The 18,029-nt window shown below is 35.1% G+C and overlaps 2 protein-coding genes across 2 annotated transcripts in view; both read right to left on the bottom strand.

Annotated features, from left to right (window-relative positions):
• The window catches only part of LOC149484318 (QRFP-like peptide receptor), an 85,361-nt gene extending 83,759 nt beyond the window's left edge, over positions 1–1,602 (bottom strand). The window contains exon 1 of the mRNA XM_089700471.1: positions 1,516–1,602. The gene's annotated coding sequence lies outside the window, so the exon portion shown is untranslated. The remainder of the gene's footprint in view (positions 1–1,515) is intronic.
• Positions 1,603–10,753: 9,151 nt separating this feature from the next.
• Positions 10,754–15,393, bottom strand: LOC149484317 (uncharacterized). Its single transcript, XM_089700451.1, has 6 exons — positions 14,030–15,393; positions 13,747–13,811; positions 13,377–13,568; positions 13,029–13,248; positions 12,803–12,946; positions 10,754–12,515 (listed from the first exon to the last, which is right to left on the bottom strand). The coding sequence occupies exons 1-6, from the start codon at positions 14,132–14,134 to the stop codon at positions 11,580–11,582; spliced, it is 1,662 nt and encodes a 553-aa protein (XP_089556577.1). The 5' UTR covers positions 14,135–15,393; the 3' UTR covers positions 10,754–11,579.
• Between the last annotated feature and the right edge of the window lie 2,636 nt (positions 15,394–18,029).

Below are 18,029 nucleotides of genomic sequence, written 5' to 3'. Positions count from 1 at the left end.
AAAAGCTTTTAGTCGCTTCACGAACCACGCTCTAGCATGTATTATGAATCTTTCTTATTGTGAACGTTATTTATATTTATTTTGTGCTGAGTTTTACAAATTTCGCAGCTCGTGTAAAAAATGCTTTCGTATTTTATATGAGCTTATCCACAGCCGAGAAAATACAAAGCAAATCAAAACGAATCTCTCGCAAATTGCGATATCAAATTGAAAGTGTTAACTCGACACTATGGCGCTTCTCATCTTTAATAATGTTTTCGTAAGGAATTAAATGAAAATTATTTCTGCTAAATGTTTAACATTACTGCCATTTTAAAAACTATAGAGGATTAATATCAAATCTATATTTCTTATTAGTTGGAAATAATCCTCGTATAAGGAATAAATGCTTAAATCGTAAATTTTACGTATAAATATTATAATCGAAAAAAAATCAGTAAATAACTTATAAATTAATCTAGTAACGTACTCCCAATTATTCATGTAATTAAATTATTTAAATTTCCTTTTAGGTGACAAATATAAAAGTACTTTGCGAGAGTTTCGTTTTGATTTGCTTCGTTTTTTCTCGCCTGTGGATAAGCTCATATAAAATACGAAAGCATTTTTTACACGAGCTGCGAAATTTGTAAAACTCAGCACAAAATAAATATAAATAACGTTCACAATAAGAAAGATTCATAATAATACATTGTAGAGCGGTTCGTGCGTAATTTGTAAATATAAATTTTATTTCATTAAACATAAGCTTCTTATTTATTACTTTAGTTTAAATACTATACTGAACCTTACATCAATCTCTTGTTAGAGGAATTTCTCAATTCGTTACTTTTTTTTTCACTTAGTATAACAAAAAATCTCGACTTAAATCATTTTCTTATCATTATTTATATCTTGTAATTCCAGAATTACTAAAAGTTGGTGTCGCTAAATATATCTATACAAGAATTCACAAATGTACCTACAGGTGCGAATTCACCTGAATTTTTCAAATTCAATATTGGTCTTAAGTGCGAATACTTGAATAGTCTCAAAACTGTTAAAATGTTTGCAATCGCAAAGCAAATTAAATGTCAAACTCGAACGACTGCTGTAGCTGAACCTTGGGCTGAACTCAACCGAGCGGATAATTTAAGGACTGCCACTAAAGTCAACGAAACAGATAATTTACATAGAAACTTTACAGGCTTAGTTTACAGGTATCGTAATGCAATAAAAAATGTAATCAGAAACCTGTGTATTATTGTGTTGTTTTTCTATACAACGTTCGCCACTGCTATACTTCTTAAATATTATATTTAAAGAAGTACTGTATTCACGAATAAATTCTGCCCCATGAACTTATGTCATTTAATTTTTATTTTTTTAAATAATTTATCATAATTTTCATTATAAAAAAAATTATGATAAATTTTGTTATAAAGGAAATAAACCGAGCAAAAATTTTTGTAATAATTATAGGTTTTAATAGTATTTTTATACTATTAAAAACTTTATTTACTAGTATCAGCTTACAGCAATTGATCAAACCGCGCGTGTTTGATTTTGTTTACAAAAACCACAATCGAGATAGTTCGCTCCGCCGTACATCGCAAAGTTGCGACTTGGAGCAGCGCAGTCGGCACGTGGTCGCGCCCGCTCCGACGAGCTTCGACTGAAAGCTCCACCACGCTCCACACTCACTCCACGCTCGTCGCTCCACGCTCACTGCCCGCTGGAACTCTGCTCGTCTGCAGGCCATATAAGAAGCTTTCGAACATTTCTTTGTATCGAGGGATTTTTTAAATTAAAGTCTGCTTCCAAATTATGTTTGTATAGTGAGGGGCTTTCGATAAAGCACACTTATTGCATTCACGTATATAGCAAATTACGATGAGAGCTAATGAAATATATTATTTTTAACCATCCTCCTTTTTATATACTCTTATATATTTTGATTTTCGTGATTTTTAATTTGAAAAATATTTTATATATTGAAAATAGTAAAATTTAATTAATTTGTAAAGTGCCACATTAAGCGTATTTAAAATGAAACTATTTTTATTTAACTTAAAAATTATTTATGTTATTCAAGACCGATCTCAGACTCCACGGCACAGCTTTCTAACTGTGAGTTAAACGGACTAGAAATTACAATATAAAAACATAAAATATAGATCGTTTTTCTGCAATAAATGCTTTTCATTACATATTTATGGTCCTTGTAGTTTTATCTTCGAATTACGTTATTATCTGTAAGCTGTATGTTCATAAGTATTGAATATTGTGAACAAACACACAAGATCGTAAGATAAAGAGACCTATAACCATTGATCGCTTGACCCGTCTCATCATAATAAACGGAACTAATCATATTGACTCGCTAAACACGCGCCAGCCCGCTGCCCACACATTGCTCTGTGTACCCACAGTGTAGGGAAGACAAGCCCGTTTATCGCATTGTCTTTTGTTCTGATATCACCGTGATTACGTATATAAAACATATTATATAATAGTTTAAAATATTTAAATGACTAAATATTCCAAATTTCAATAATAATATTTTAGATTTTGTGGGTATAATTAGGAGACTGTTAATTTTTAAGTGAATGTTTGGCGCGTGTTTAATGGAACAATATTAAAGTGAGAGCGGTTTATTTTCTACAGCGTAAAATTGAACGTGTGGGCAGCCTGGGATATTTACAGTTTTTCTGATTTATATACTTACTCAATGCAATATAATTCTGATACTTAAATATTATAGTTTGATATTTATTTATTTTTATATGACGACGAAATTTCATGGTTGGAAACTAAAAATACAGACAATGAAACAGAAAATTTCAGCGACGATAATAAAGTAGCCACCTTTAACCAGCCCGGGCCATCAAAGAGAATTAAAAAATGATAGCTGTACAATTTGTAAACAAAATTAAAATTATATCATTTCTGTAAATACATATTATTATTTCCGTCGCTTGTAACTTTTTACCTTTAAGACTTACAGAATAATCATGTATGCAAAAAATGTAGGTAATTTTGTCTTCTTTGAACCCCTCATAGACACTTTTGTGATTTAGTAAACAATTGAGAAGTTATTTAAAATATACCTAATTTTAGCACCTTTAATTCAAGATGGCGGCTAGCGCCTGGGTCCGTCAAGGTCGAGAACTTGGATTTTTATTAACCTTTCATACCTAAACAATATCGTTTCAAAACATTTTCTACGCCACCTGTTGTAGAGCATAAACACCTACTGACTGGGTTATTATATAATGTGTTTTAGTTAGTATATAACTTGATAATTTGCAATTTTGTACAAAATATCATGTAAATTAGATTATTAATTACAAAAAATATCAGAATAACTATTTTATGATATGGTTTGAAGCTTTATAGCATTATTATGTTTTTTGTATTATTTATTTAAAATTTTTTTAATAAAGCTTGTTGAATTGCATTTTTTTAGGAATTTGGTAGCGTTCAATATGATGAGCCCAATTAACTCGAACCAATTAAATCTTCAATGCTACAAGTGTCGGTGCTACATAGGTGTACTAAGTATGAAATCGGCACTATTACACTAATGAATATCGCGACATATACTACAATTACATATACTGTATGCAATTGATACTATAAGTAGTTATTTGAAATAAAATTATAAAAACTTACGATCACTACACATAGAAAGAAATACACATGTTTTCGTCAGGGAAAGCACAACACGCAGTAACAAAACAAACAAATGAAAATACACAACTAAGGAAATAATATCAAATAAATCAATTTAAAACATTGAAAAAGTATCCACGTAGTATCCATACCCTAAACATCATGCCATATAATCGCATCGCTGTGAGTGGTTGTGACGTGAAAGAAAAATAAACAAACAAACGAATAAATACACTTTCGAATTTGTAACATGAAATAAGAATACAAAATAATAAATGTATAACAACAAAGTTTCGAAAGCGCAATTAGCAAATACAAGAATTGTACATGTGGTTCTACGAGCACATTGCGTAGAGGCTACGTAGAGGCTACGCAAGCACTTTGTCAGAGATTAATTTGTAATTTTATGCTTTTGTATTTTATAAATTTTCTGATACAATTTTTAAATATCTTAAGTTACGCATTAACCAAATTTTCACAAGTAGTGAGTTTAGTTAGTGATTCAGAATGTCTCTTATATGTTTTATTTAAAGCATTATTACTGTCACTAAATCCAATGGATTTCAACTCAACTGTGAACGTTACCTATATTAGCACACACAGCTGTTGAGTCTCCTGTCTCACCTTGAAGCGAACTCAAACATATTTATAAATTTCGGTTTTGGTATTTGCTATAGATTGATTTAAAAATCAGTAATTAAACAGCTCGTTGTGCAGGGTTGTTGTGCCGACGTCCCGTGATGTCAACATTGTCTCGTCGCGTCACGCGTCGGAGCGGCCGCAATCACCGACACGAGTGGATATTAATTGTCAAACCACTTCTTACGCCCATATTAAGTGTTTTAATCGTTCTATATTTGGATATCAGTTCATCTCAATTTAATAAATTATTATGCTAATCTAGATAATTAAATACATCAATAACGAAAAAATGATAACAGGTACAACAATAATTGTTGTACAACAACAATTTTTTCAGTTCTAATGACTCAATCAAAAGCCAGAAATAATCATTTAAACATAATACTTTGTAAATTGTAAATTGCAATCAATTCCAGGAAACATCTTTGAGCAGGCAATAAACAAAGATAATCTTTCGTAATTAAATCCGAGCCTAATTTAACAAGATTCCAAATTTCAATAGAAAGCGAAACAAATGGAGCAGAATTTCCTTAAATATGAATTTAATTGCTTCGTAATGGATGTTGGGGAAGTTAGGAGCGGAAAGTATACGACGTTATCGTATTTAGATCTCAACTCGCAATAGAGCGCGGTGGAGCAGCCGCGGCCGGGTATTCGGACTTCGGAGCACATATTTTTATATTCTGAACTATTCGAACTAAATACTCATTTGATACCTGTACCTACCTGTAGGTACTCTGAAGGGTGCATTGTGCAAACAAAGCGTGTTTCGTTGGTTCTTCGAAATAATTCAAATAATTTAATAATTATGTGAATCGTATCCTATCCTATCGTATAATATTATAAATGCGAAAGTTTGTGAGGATGGATGTATCATGTTTGTGAATGTTTGTTTCTCTTTCACGCAAATATTACAATGAAATTTAGCACACATAATATAGAGGCTAACTTGAATTAACACACAGGATAGGTTTTTTCCCGGAAATCCCACGGGAACGGGAACTATGCGGGTTTTTCTTTGAAAACGCGGGTGAAGCCGCGGGCGGAAAGCTAGTATAACATAATGTGCTTATTTATTACTATATAGCATTTAATTTCTTTAGGGGTAGAATTTAATTAAGTAAGAAACGGAGGACCGTTTTAAACTATTTCCAGTACCAAATTGCATGAAAATCGGTGTTCAATTGAGCCGTGAAAGCATTATTAATACGTACGGAGAGATTTTCGCATTTACAATAACTTTGGATTATTTTTTATAGCTAATTTAAAATATTTAACCAGGTGATTAGAATACAGAATACAATACATATTATAAATACAATAGTTGTTATTATTTTCTGAAAATAACTTGTGCCATTTCTTTGAAATCTCTAATTCTCGCAACAATTTAGAGAGTTTAAGTGCAGAAACTGTTCCTAGAGTTTGCTGATTGTTGTCACGATAAGCAAGTTATTTAAGAATAATTATGTCAATTTAACTACGAAACCTTAAATCTAAGGAATTAAAGTGTCGCCAAGCAGCTAATGAATAATAACAATGTGACGTCTCAGAGGGATTAGATGAAGTCTCCAAATAGGTACTTAAATGTAAACAGATTCAATGTGTAATGAGACTTATTCATTCGTCTTGCTTTTACAACATTCTATACAATCTGAAAATATTTAATCTTAAAGTATTAAACAATTCTTAATATCTACCATTCGTTTTTATTGCTATAAAAAGATTATGTGTAAACATTGGATGTTGTGAAGTTCAGTAATATATTATTTAATAATATTAAATATAATTTTCACAATTTATTCACCATTCAAACATTGTTTTCGTATTAACATGGAGGTAATTCTAAACCAAAATTGCGTAATATTTTACAAAACTTAATAATATAGTGGCGCGCAGAGAATCGAAAGAAATCAATGTTATAATTTTGGCAAGAGGAGACTCGGTCAGCGGAACGAGGAGTTGAGAGAAGAATTTAAATGAAGCTTCGAGTGCCCGTAGCTAAGCTTGGACATCCTAATTTATATTCTATATCAAATTGTTTTGATTTACAATAAAATTCAGTATTTTTGTATGATATAGATTCATATATTATTGTATAGGCCAAATAAAGTAAATATATGTACCTATTTGCTGTCCTGAACGTGTTTAAACAACGGGGCAGTTAATGAAACGGTATGACGCGATAGACACACCAGTGTTCGAAAGTTATCGTACTCCTAAGAAAGTTGTGTTAGATAGGTATAATACAAACACGTTTAACAGATTTTTGATTATTTATATCTTTCTACGCTTAGATTTTCTTAATAATTACGTAGTAACTATTTATTAATCTGTGATAACAATTAATAACTCTTGAAAACTATTATAATACAAAAAATATCTATCTTTGCGCATATTTTTATGTCTAAAATATTTTGATATAGATTTGAAAAAGAAAAATATTTCGCTTTTTATAGCATTCAAATGCTTTATACATAAATCTAGTATATAATATATATATAATATATATATATATATATATATATATATATATATATGTTAATACGAAAACAATGTGATGATTGATGATTGAAAACAATGATTTCCGCCCGCGGCTTCGCCCGCGTTTGCAAAGGAAAACCCGCATAGTTCCCGTTCCCGTGGGATTTCCGGGATAAAAACTATCCTATGTGTTAATCCAAGTTACCCTCTATATGTGTGCTAAATTTTATTGTAATCGGTTAAGTAGTTTTTACGTGAAAGAGTAACAAACATCCATACATCCATACATCCTTACAAACTTTCGCCTTTATAATATACTACACTAGATTTCCGCCCGCGGCTTCGCCCGCGTTTTCAAAGGAAAACCCGCATAGTTCCCGTTCCCGTGGGATTTCCGGGATAAAACCTATCCTATGTGTTAATCCAAGTTACCCTCTATATGTGTGCTAAATTTCATTGTAATCGGTTCAGTAGTTTTTACGTGAAAGAGTAACAAACATCCATACATCCATACATCCATACATCCATACATCCTTACTGATGTTGCGTCGCTGTTGGTGGAGAGCAATCAGATTACTTTTCTGTTAGCTGTGGTGTTAAACAGGGTTGTGTTCTTGCACCAACACTATTTGCAATCTACTTTGCAGTCGTAATTAAGGACTGCATCGAAATGGCTCCTGTAGGAATTAGGATTAGGTTTCGAACGGATGGGAAGCTCTTCAATTTGGACAGACTACGTGCTCGTACTAAAGTCTCTCATACCATAATAACTGAAATTATGTATGCGGATGACTTGTGCTTTATAACGGACTCTTCTGACTCTCTTCAAAGGCTCATGACTGGTCTTGGTGAGTCATGCAGCAAATTCGGTCTCAAGATTAACATCCGAAAAACCGAAGTAATGTCATCGGGTTCAGTGAACCAACCATTGAATATCTGTCTCCACCAAGATGTCCTGAAGCCGGTAGGAAAGTTTAAGTACCTGGGTAGTATCATATCTTCGACGTGCGACCTCGAATGCGAAATAAATGCTAGAATTAACGCGGCGTCGGCTGCTTTTGGTAAGCTGAGACGGAAGGTACTTTGCTCTCATGATCTTAAAGTGGCGACAAAAGTGTCAGTCTACAAGGCTATAGTATTGCCCAATCTTCTATATGCATCGGAGACTTGGTGCCTCTATCGTAAACACATCCGCATTCTTGATCGCTTCCACTTGCAGTGCCTTCGTGATATACTAGGTGTTAAATGGTCTGACCGTGTCAGAAATACAGAAATACTTCGCCGCGCTAACACCGTCGGTATAGAAGCAGTTCTCATGCAACGACAATTACGTTGGTGTGGTCATGTACTCCGGATGCCTGAAGAAAGGATAGCTAAGTGTATCTTCTACTGTGAGCTACAGGAAGGCAAACGTAAGCACGGAGGGCAACTGCTACGGTACAAGGACGTGTTAAAGCGGCACATGAAAAAAGGTGGCATTGATTCCTCAAGATGGGAGTCTCTGGCTGATGATCGCTCAAAGTGGAGACACCTGTTAAAGCAAAACATCAATGCTTTCGAGGAAGATCGTTGCAGGGATCTGGATGCCAAACGCGATGAGCTCAAAGCCCGACCACCTGTGGCAATTTATTATAATTATCAAGGAGGTGTTTTGACCTGCCCAAAATGTGACCGCACATTCCTCGCTAAAATTGGCTATATTAGCCATCTCCGAGCGCACGACAGGGCATTGTTGACTCACCGTAACGACGACACATAGCAGTCGCTGTAGCCGAAATCGGCAAGGAGTGATTATTACATCCTTACAAACTTTCGCCTTTATAATAGTATTAAGATTAAGATAAGATATTAGATATTAGATATATTTTGATGATTTATATATGTATATATTTTAAATATCTCCATTCATATTCATATACGAGCTATGTTTAAAATTCCCGTGGCCGTTTGACTCAATTGGTACCTACTATAAAATCCAGTATTATTGTACGAAGAAATGATCGCAAAGGTATTTACCTACAGGTAACAAATCGTTCCTGGAACAAATAAACATAATTTTTATTTTCGGTAAGATGTACCGAACTTCTTTTTGCGAACTACTCTTCACGGCAGAGATATTCACAACACACATATTACAATCATATTACCTACTAATGTTATCTTCATTTTCTTGTTTATAGAAACATACCCTATACCTACATTATAAAATATGAGTTATTGCATATATTATGTGTTAATAGATAAGATAAAGTTGAAAGGCATGTGGCAATGTGGCATGTGCCCACGTTTCGTGTACCTACCTAAGTAGAAAAGGAATGAATATAAAATTCTAAGATAAAAATCTTCAACCACGTGTCCTTATTTGCAACAATAACTTAAAACGACCCCGTTTAATATTCCTGTTCTTCGACCTAAGGAACAACAAGAAAAGGAAAATAATTATAAGTCAGGCTTTGGTTCGCAATCAGAACAAGGCGTAGGCGCGGGAAAATGAAGACCCGCGAATACCTACCAACAAATATGTAGGTATCTACTTCTACCTAGGATTTGTTTTGTTCAACTTCAACTTTGTATTTGGAACAAAAACAAACCAAAAGCTATCTAAGTATCAAGCTTAACGTAGACCTTTATAAGAAAAAACTCTACAAAAAAGATTCGGTTAATCGTCGTTAACATTAACGATGATTCTAGGGTTTACCTCGTTCCATAATTAAAGTTTAATTTTTTTTCAAATTATAAAATCAGACAAAATCAATATTAATTATTTAAAATAATCGATATTAATTTTAGTATAACTGCGAACGCGGAACGAGTGTTTTTGTTATTGTGGGTAACAAAAATAAAATTTATTAGACTTTAACCAAGAACTAGTATGTGATGTTTAGTATGTGATAGATCACATACTAAAATTCAGAGCAAATTAAGAAAGCTAATTGAGGTTTTATCTATTGGCTCTATCTCACTTTGTATACTTTTCACGTAGGTATATACCTAATAAAAAAGTCTTAAATCCAATTACATAATATGTTAAAGAGATGTATATGTATATATACACAGAATCAAAAAAATAATAATAACGACGTAAAATTAAACCTATTTACATATTTTTGTGAATTGAAGTGAGTAAGAAATATCGGCAGAAAACTTTTGAATATCACGTACGGCACATGGTACTGTGGTGGTACACTGGTATACGTAGTACCAGTGTACCACCACAGTACCATAAGGCCAGATTAGCATACAATATGTAGTTATATAAGTTGAAAGATTTTTTAAATTATCAAACTTCTGCTAACTAATATTCGGTAGGATTTGAAGACTCACTGTAAAATGTCTGTGGCGATGTTACCTATTCTTGATACCTTTATTAAACTCATAATTACAAAGCCCTTTCAAAGCTTTTCTAAAGCAAATCTACAATCAGCCACATGGAGCTGCAGGACCATGAGATAAATTACGTCATTTATTCCATTCCGGTTCGCTCGCACTCTCGCCGTCTCAACACATTAGGTTCAATTTATTTAGATTTTCTGCTTTTTAATCGTTTTTACGCAACCTTTGTGGTAAGTCTGGAGTTCAAGGTCTACCAGAAGCTATTGTATTAAATTACAAGCTAATTATAGCTATTAAATTACAAGTGGGTGCGTAAAAATGTTTACTTAGTTCTACCTATATATTGACATCTTCTGTTGACCTATAGATCAGTACATATTTAAATTCAATAAGCGAGAAAACATTATTGCATGTATATTTGAAGCAGGCTACCTGCCGCAAGGGCAATAACGGTTGGACGGCGCGGCGGTCGGAGCAATTTCAGCTGTTTTCTAAATTTCCCCTGCTTGCCTATACACATCACAATTAAGGATCCAATTCCAATATTGCCCCTGCGGCAGGTGGGTGGGTAGCAGGCCTTATGCAGCATTAAAACATTAATTGAGGATGTAAATAAATAAAAACCACTTAGTTACATCAGAAAATAGTTTTTAATCTCATTCATTCACATTAGTAAAACATTTATAACAACAAGAATATAAATAACTTCGAGATACATAAAAGCTACAAAATTCCACGCAGTAATCACACAAATCACGATTTATATAAATTTCATGAATAGATTCAAAATGTACAAAATGTACTCGGTGCCGTTTGTCCGAGACAGCCACTCTTCGCGGTACCGAAATAGTGAACAAAAAAGGTGTTATTTAGAGCTATTGCTATGTCTTTGTGTAAACGATTATCTTATCTTTGAAGCCCATTCGATTAAAACAATGAAATCGACAAACAACTATAGTTGAACAAATCAATTAAAAATCATAAATATCAGATAATTCGTAACTACTACAGTGCACTATATGTAGTAGTTCACTTAAATGGCACAATAAAATTTTTTAGTGTAGATTATTAAAGCAAGACTCTATAATTTTTTTTATATTTAACATACCTCTATCAGTTCTTGTTAAAATTTAACGCTATGATATTTTGAATTAATTTACATATACGGTATCTCCAATGAATATTTATATTCTGTACCATATAAATTTATCTAAAAATGACAATTAATTAATATTCTCTTTCTCTCTCTGTCTTCATCCTTACTCAGTCCACTGTTGGACATAGGCTTCTCCTAAGGCACGCCATTTAGATCGTTTAAAATAATTGTCTAATTAATTATAAAATTAATATTGTCTAAGGATAATCACGAAATATTATTGTATCAATATAAAATCAGAACTTTACATTCTATTTAAATATCGGAGATCGCCTAAGGGGACCTGAGAACTATCAGGCCTCGAAAATGAATATCATTTCTTTCCCAATAAGTCATCGAGAAGATCTTGATTACTCATATTCGCATCGCCCAGTAAATTACTTCTGCTTTCAACTCTGGAGTTGCGGCGACCGGAAACTGAACGTTTTCTCGTGATCGGTACAGATTCTGTAAACACGTGATCGGTTAATAATTTGAAATTGTTATTCAATTCCGACAGAGCCTCGTCCGGTATGTCGCCTCGAGCGTTGACCAACTCGTTCATCTTATCGACCGCGTGCAGCTGCTCCACGAGTTTGTCGCTGTCGAACCTCGATTGACTCAACCGCTTCATGTGGACGTCGATGACCTTCGAACTCTTTTCTATGTCCTGAAAGATGTCTTTACAATATTTATCGACAGATTTTCCAGACAGCTTCCGTTCCGCGACGCCACTCTCGCGTCTCAGGCAGAACTCGCCCACGTCGTCCCCGGGGCCGCGATCGCTCGTCCCGCCCGAAATCGTCGCCGCATTCGACGTCTCAATAAACGAAACCGTCGAATTCCTCCTGCCCCTAGATTTGGGACGCTCGATATCCTCCACGACGCGCTCCTCGATGGCCTCCTCGGTCGACTTTCTCCTCAATGCGCTCGGTTTACGCGACGGCGGCTGCTCGTTCTTTATAATTTGATTCATCAGTTGCGTTTTCATCAGCTCCATTTTCTTCTGCACGTCTTCCGGGGGAGCGCTCGCGAGGTCTACGTCGTCGACGATGGCGAGGTCGGCCATGCCGTCCCGCACGGTCCTGGCGAGCTCGAGGACGTCGGGCGAGCGGGCGGTGTGCGGGGCGGGGTGTGCGGGGGGCGAGCCGCGGGAGGACGCGCGGCGCGAGCGCGGCTCGGGGGACGAGCCCGTGTCGTCGTCCTGCGACAGCGCGCTGCTCACCGTGCGCGAGCCCTCGCACAGCTTCGCCAGGAGGCTTTGATCCATCTGTGACAACCGACGAAATAATTTGTAGCTACGATGTTAGTATTTCTTTTTTAATTAAATTTTGTGTGTAATTAAACGAGTTGTCTTTACGTCCACCAGATATCATACATTAGATATAATGACAACTCGAATAAGATATATAAAAGATATAGGAATTTCTCGTAAATTCCCATAATTATTATTTCCCGTATTTACCATTAACAAATAGATATTGGAATACAATAAGTTTTAGATAACCAGAAAGCACAACAAAACCTGGTAACGCAAAATGCTTCTTTGATACTTACGCTCCTGTCGTCGTTACTTCTATTGCTACCTTCTTTTGAAGGCTTACTCAGAGGTCTAGCGAACTGATGAATAGCCGTCATTTTAGTTGGGGACTTACTGCCGCCCCCACGACTTGCAACTGTACTGATCATTTTTTCTTTCATCTGAAAATTTATTGTTATTAATAAATTAAATATATCTACAATTATTTTAATCGTTACACAAACATAGTAAATATAAACACACCTCAATTATAGTCGATAGCTTATCAGCGTTGCTTATGGCAAGGTCGAGATCGTGTCTTGTGTCTTTATGTTTATTGATCTCGTTCTGAAGTTGGTGCTTAAAATTCTTCGCCTCGAGTGCGATGCGTCGCTGCAACATGCTGATGGTCTCATTCTGCTGTTGGACCTTCGCCGTCAGGTCTGCCACTTGACTTTGGAGTTTCTCACGTTCGAGAAGATTTCTAAAAATGAAGTCATAAAGTTGAAAATAAATGTGGTGTTGTTACCTATGCAATAATGCTTCCTCCTAATGCAATAATTTGATGTGCAGTGTATTTAAATTGTAAATGTGTCAGCAACGTAGACGCACTTGTCCTTGCTGAGGTCGAGCAAGTGCTGGTGCTCGTCGCGCAGCTGCTGCAGCTGCAGGTCGCGCTCCTTGAGGCGCGCGCTCGCGTCGCGGAACTGCGCCTTGAGCTGCTTGTACCGGGCGTGCTGCACGCGCAGCTCCTCGCTGTGCGCGTTCAGCACCTGCGGCAACTCCGCGTTCGAGTTCTCGTATCTGGAAACCGAGCGTTATAACTTCTGCATTATTTTAAGCACGTTCCTGTTGCCGAACCGTAAGCCCTATTAAAAAATTTACATCTCTAGGGCGATTCCTGCCAGACGTATATTATGTAAAAAGAAATAAAAGCGATAGTTAGTATTGAAAATATCATATTATAACAACACAAAATCACCTTTGTAAAGCTATTTCCTGTTTCTTCTGAAGAGCGCGCAGAATTTTATTTTCGTTGCTTAGCTCCTGTAAAATATTAACATTACGTATTATAATAGTAGATAAGTATATTAATTAAGATAAATCATAGTTATATCTTAGGTATCTCATGATTCTAGTACCTAGTATGTAGGTATTAAAAGCCATAAGATGAATTGAAACTCTATGATTATTATGTGAATCATGAATGCTATACGGTTTGGATGAGATCTCGAGCGATATTACACAATGTGTATGGTCCGCACCTGCAAGTGGTAGTGCGCGTCGGCGAGCTGGTTCTGCAGCTGCTTGACGCGGTGCGTCTTGGCGGAGAGCACGCGCTGCGCCACGAAGCGGTCGCGCGCGGCCATGTCGCCGGCCCCCGCTCCCCCCGCTCCCCCCACACCCCCCGCTCCCGCACGCTTGCGCTTCGCCAGCAGCGTCAGGCGCGAGCTGCTGCTGTACACGCTCTCCACCGAGCCCCTTCAACCAACCGCGCACGTACTTCAATGTTCTGATGCGTTACTATTTCATCTATCTACTTCAAATGGACATGCGCATAAAAAAGAGCGTGAGTGTCGGAAGTGAAACTTCTTTGTAAAATATACAACATATTATAACACTGCCAAAGGCTACAGAATAACACTAGTGAATATATTCTTCATTTTAGTATGTGTCTACTTAGTTCAACATTAATTGATTATAGGTCTGTATGATGTTGCACAGCTTCAGTATACATTTTGTTTATGTTTAGCTTTAGCTAAAGCTATGAGTTAAAATAATTACAAAAATGATGTATGATAATGTGCGTCAAATGTATCTAATAAATAAGTCCTAAGCTAAAGCCTCAAGTATCAAAAACATTATCAGTTAATGATGAAACCGGCTCTTTTTCAAAATGATAAATAATTGGATACTAATTTTGAAGTAATGATAACAATTTCTTACGCAAAAAAATTCTATGTAACTAACTATATGTGTGTAATTAATATTTTGTATAAATTTAATACCTATCAATAAAAATAGCTAACCTTTGGTTTCGTTTCTCTTCTGGCACTAAACTTAACACTGACATATTGTATATCTTATCAGTTCCTCATTTTCCACGTTATTAGAAAAATCCTATCAGAAAGTTTGCAAAAGCTTGGTGTTGTGCTTGCGTTGCTATGGTAACCAATAACATGTCAAATCGCTGCTGACAGTTGTTCAAGAGTGTTTTCCTCGACGTCTCTATGCCTCACCCACATAATGGTGGCTTTGTTCGCAAAAAGGTCATCTCTGTGGTCATCTCGCATGAAAATAACAGCACTATAATATACCAATCTATACTAATATTATAAAGCTGAAGAGTTTGTTTGTTTGTTTGAACGCGCTCAGAACTACACATCTCAGGAACTACTACTAGTCCTATTTGAAAAGTTCTTTCGGTGTTAGATAGCCCATTTATCGAGGATATACATTATCACGCTAAGATCAACAGGAGCTGAATAATGCGGGTAAAACCGCGGTGCACAGCTATTTAATAATTTTAAAATTACTCTTCAGATCCTCAATAATAGATAGAAGAAAAAATTTAATGTACCAGCTATGTACAAGCTAAATATTACCTGTGCTAAATACGAATTATGAATACCTGGTTGATACCAGGCTAAATTATTTATATTACCTACAATAATTTCTATCTAATTTCAGACGTAAATAAAGCAGTCGAATATTTTTATACAAAGCTAAGTGAATGCCTTAACCAGTGTGTACCGCTTAAAAAATATAATAAGCCCTTTAGTCGTTCTACATATATCCAGTTTGGTTTACATCTGATATAATATTTAATATAAAAAATAAGCATTTTCACCTTAAGCAATATAAAATTAGTGGCGATTTGTTTAACTATGAATTATTTAAATATTACCGAGCCTTGGTTAAAAAACAGATAGATGAAGCGTATAAGATATATACTCATAGGGTTAGTTCTAGTATTCGTGAAAATCCGGCGTATTTTTGGAAATTTGTAAAGGAACTTCGACAAAATAGACATGGTACTGCTACATATAGTTATAACGGTCAATCTCTTATAGGGCAAAATGCTGCTGATTCATTTGCAGAATACTTTAGTTCAGTATTTTTACAAGACACTCCGAGGTTAAATGCTGAGGAAGCCGGGAAACATTGTTATTTAGAAAATAATAGTTCTTTGCATGTGAGTATAAATAAATTTATATCTAAAGATATACACCAGGCAGCTAGACGGTTAAAGCCACATTCATCTACCGGTCCAGATGGAGTTCCACCCTTTTTGGTAAAGGATTGCATATCTGCATTTAAAAAACCGTTGTTATATCTTTATAATTTGTCTATGCAAAATAATGTCTATCCTACTGTATGGAAAGTGTCTCGCGTCACACCCGTTGCAAAAGATAGCAATAATTGTGATGTAACGAACCATAGACCAATTGCTGTCCTCTCTACATTTGGGAAATTATTTGAAATGCTAATAGATAATAGCATAAAAAATCAGATCGGTTCTTACTTAAGTGATTGCCAGCATGGGTTTAGGTCTAAGCGGTCGACTGTAACTAATCATTTAAATTTTGTAACTTATATTAATACATGCCTAGACGAAAACCAGCAGGTAGACGTCGCTTATTTTGATTTTCAAAAAGCTTTCGACAAAATAGATAACGATATCCTTTTAAACAAACTTGCCTCATTCGGGTTCTGTCCTAAACTTTTGCAATTTTTTGCGAATTATTTAAGGGATCGTTTGCAATATGTTCAAATTGGTAATCATAAGTCTAATATATATTTCACTAAATCAGGAATAAGTCAGGGATCGACCCTAGGACCGACCCAGTTTTTAATCTTAATTAATGATTTACCGAATGTTGTCAGCAGCGCTCAGTGCTTAATGTTCGCAGATGACCTAAAAATTTATATGGGAGTACAAAATCATACCCAATACCAGGCTTTACAGCATGACATTGAGTCCGTTATGGAATGGAGTATAAAAAACCGTTTGTATTTTAATATTGGTAAATGCAAAATTATGAGCTACTCGCGGTCTCGAACGCCAATCGATTACACATATTATTTAGGTGGACAGTGTATCCAGCGCGTTACCACAATTAAAGATCTAGGAGTTACTTTTACTTCTCGATTAGATTTTAAGGACCATATCGTGAATATATGCAATAAGTCTTTAAAAATTCTCGGTTTTATTATTCGAACTGGTAATAATTTTTCTGACATAAAATGTACTATTTCTCTTTACCAGGCATACGTCCGAAGCATGGTCCGAAGTAGTTTGGAATATAATTGTATTATCTGGGATCCTGTGGGATCCGCATGAAAAAAAATATATTCTTATGTTAGAGAAAATTCAAAAAAAGTTCTGTAGGTTTGCATTTAGGCAGATGTATGGATACTATCCATATATGTACCCGTCTCTTTATGTATATGGTATGACAGGCTTTTTCAGTCTTGAATCAAGGCGCAAATACATTTTACTAGTACACGTTTATCAGGTGCTAAATGGTGGTATAGATAACCCATTTAGTCTTGAAAGAATTTCTTTTAAAATTCCTCCGAAGTTTATTTATAGTGTAGCGGCTCCTTCTGGGTTGGGACTACGTCGGGGTCGTGATTTCCTTGCTGTGCAGCAAGGTGTAAGAACTGTTTCTGGCCGTAACGCCCCCTTGGTGCGTTCGGTAAAATTAGTAAACGACTTGCTCGCTCTGCTACCCGAGACAGATTTATTTAATACGTCTATAAATACATATAAATCCAATGTTTTTAAATTCTTAAGTCGATAGTTACTGAAAACTGTATCCTATTTTTAATATTTTGTGTAAAACTAAACATGTAATGCTTTGGGGTAAAACCTGTCAATTACTTGTTATGAATAAAATAAATAAATAAATAAATAAATAAATAAGTTATTCTTTTCATCTACAGTAGTGAAATAAATATAAATTTTGGAGGAAATATTTAAAATTTCATAAAATCCTGATGAGAGAAATTCTTGGTCGTCTGAATACGAATAGTTTTTCTTGAAATCGTTCCAGTAATCCAGTAATTTAAGAGTTTGTTTCATACAAAAAAATCAAATATTTCCTCTATAAAACCGGGTGATATTCGATATCCAATATGTCCATACGTAATATACTAATATATTACTTACTCTGTGGGTGCCTTTCAAAGTGTTCTCCGAGTAGGTATGTTAAGTTCAATGTGCACATAATATGACATAATTTTGTGATCATAGGTCTC

This window comes from Colias philodice, chromosome 11, assembly GCF_061535455.1.
Source record: "Colias philodice isolate Cphi_HAF_F1 chromosome 11, ilColPhil1 Martin Lab GWU primary, whole genome shotgun sequence".
NCBI lineage: Eukaryota > Metazoa > Arthropoda > Insecta > Lepidoptera > Pieridae > Colias > Colias philodice.
The sequence above is the reverse complement of the archived record's forward strand: the minus strand, read 5'-3'. Positions and strand labels throughout refer to the sequence as shown.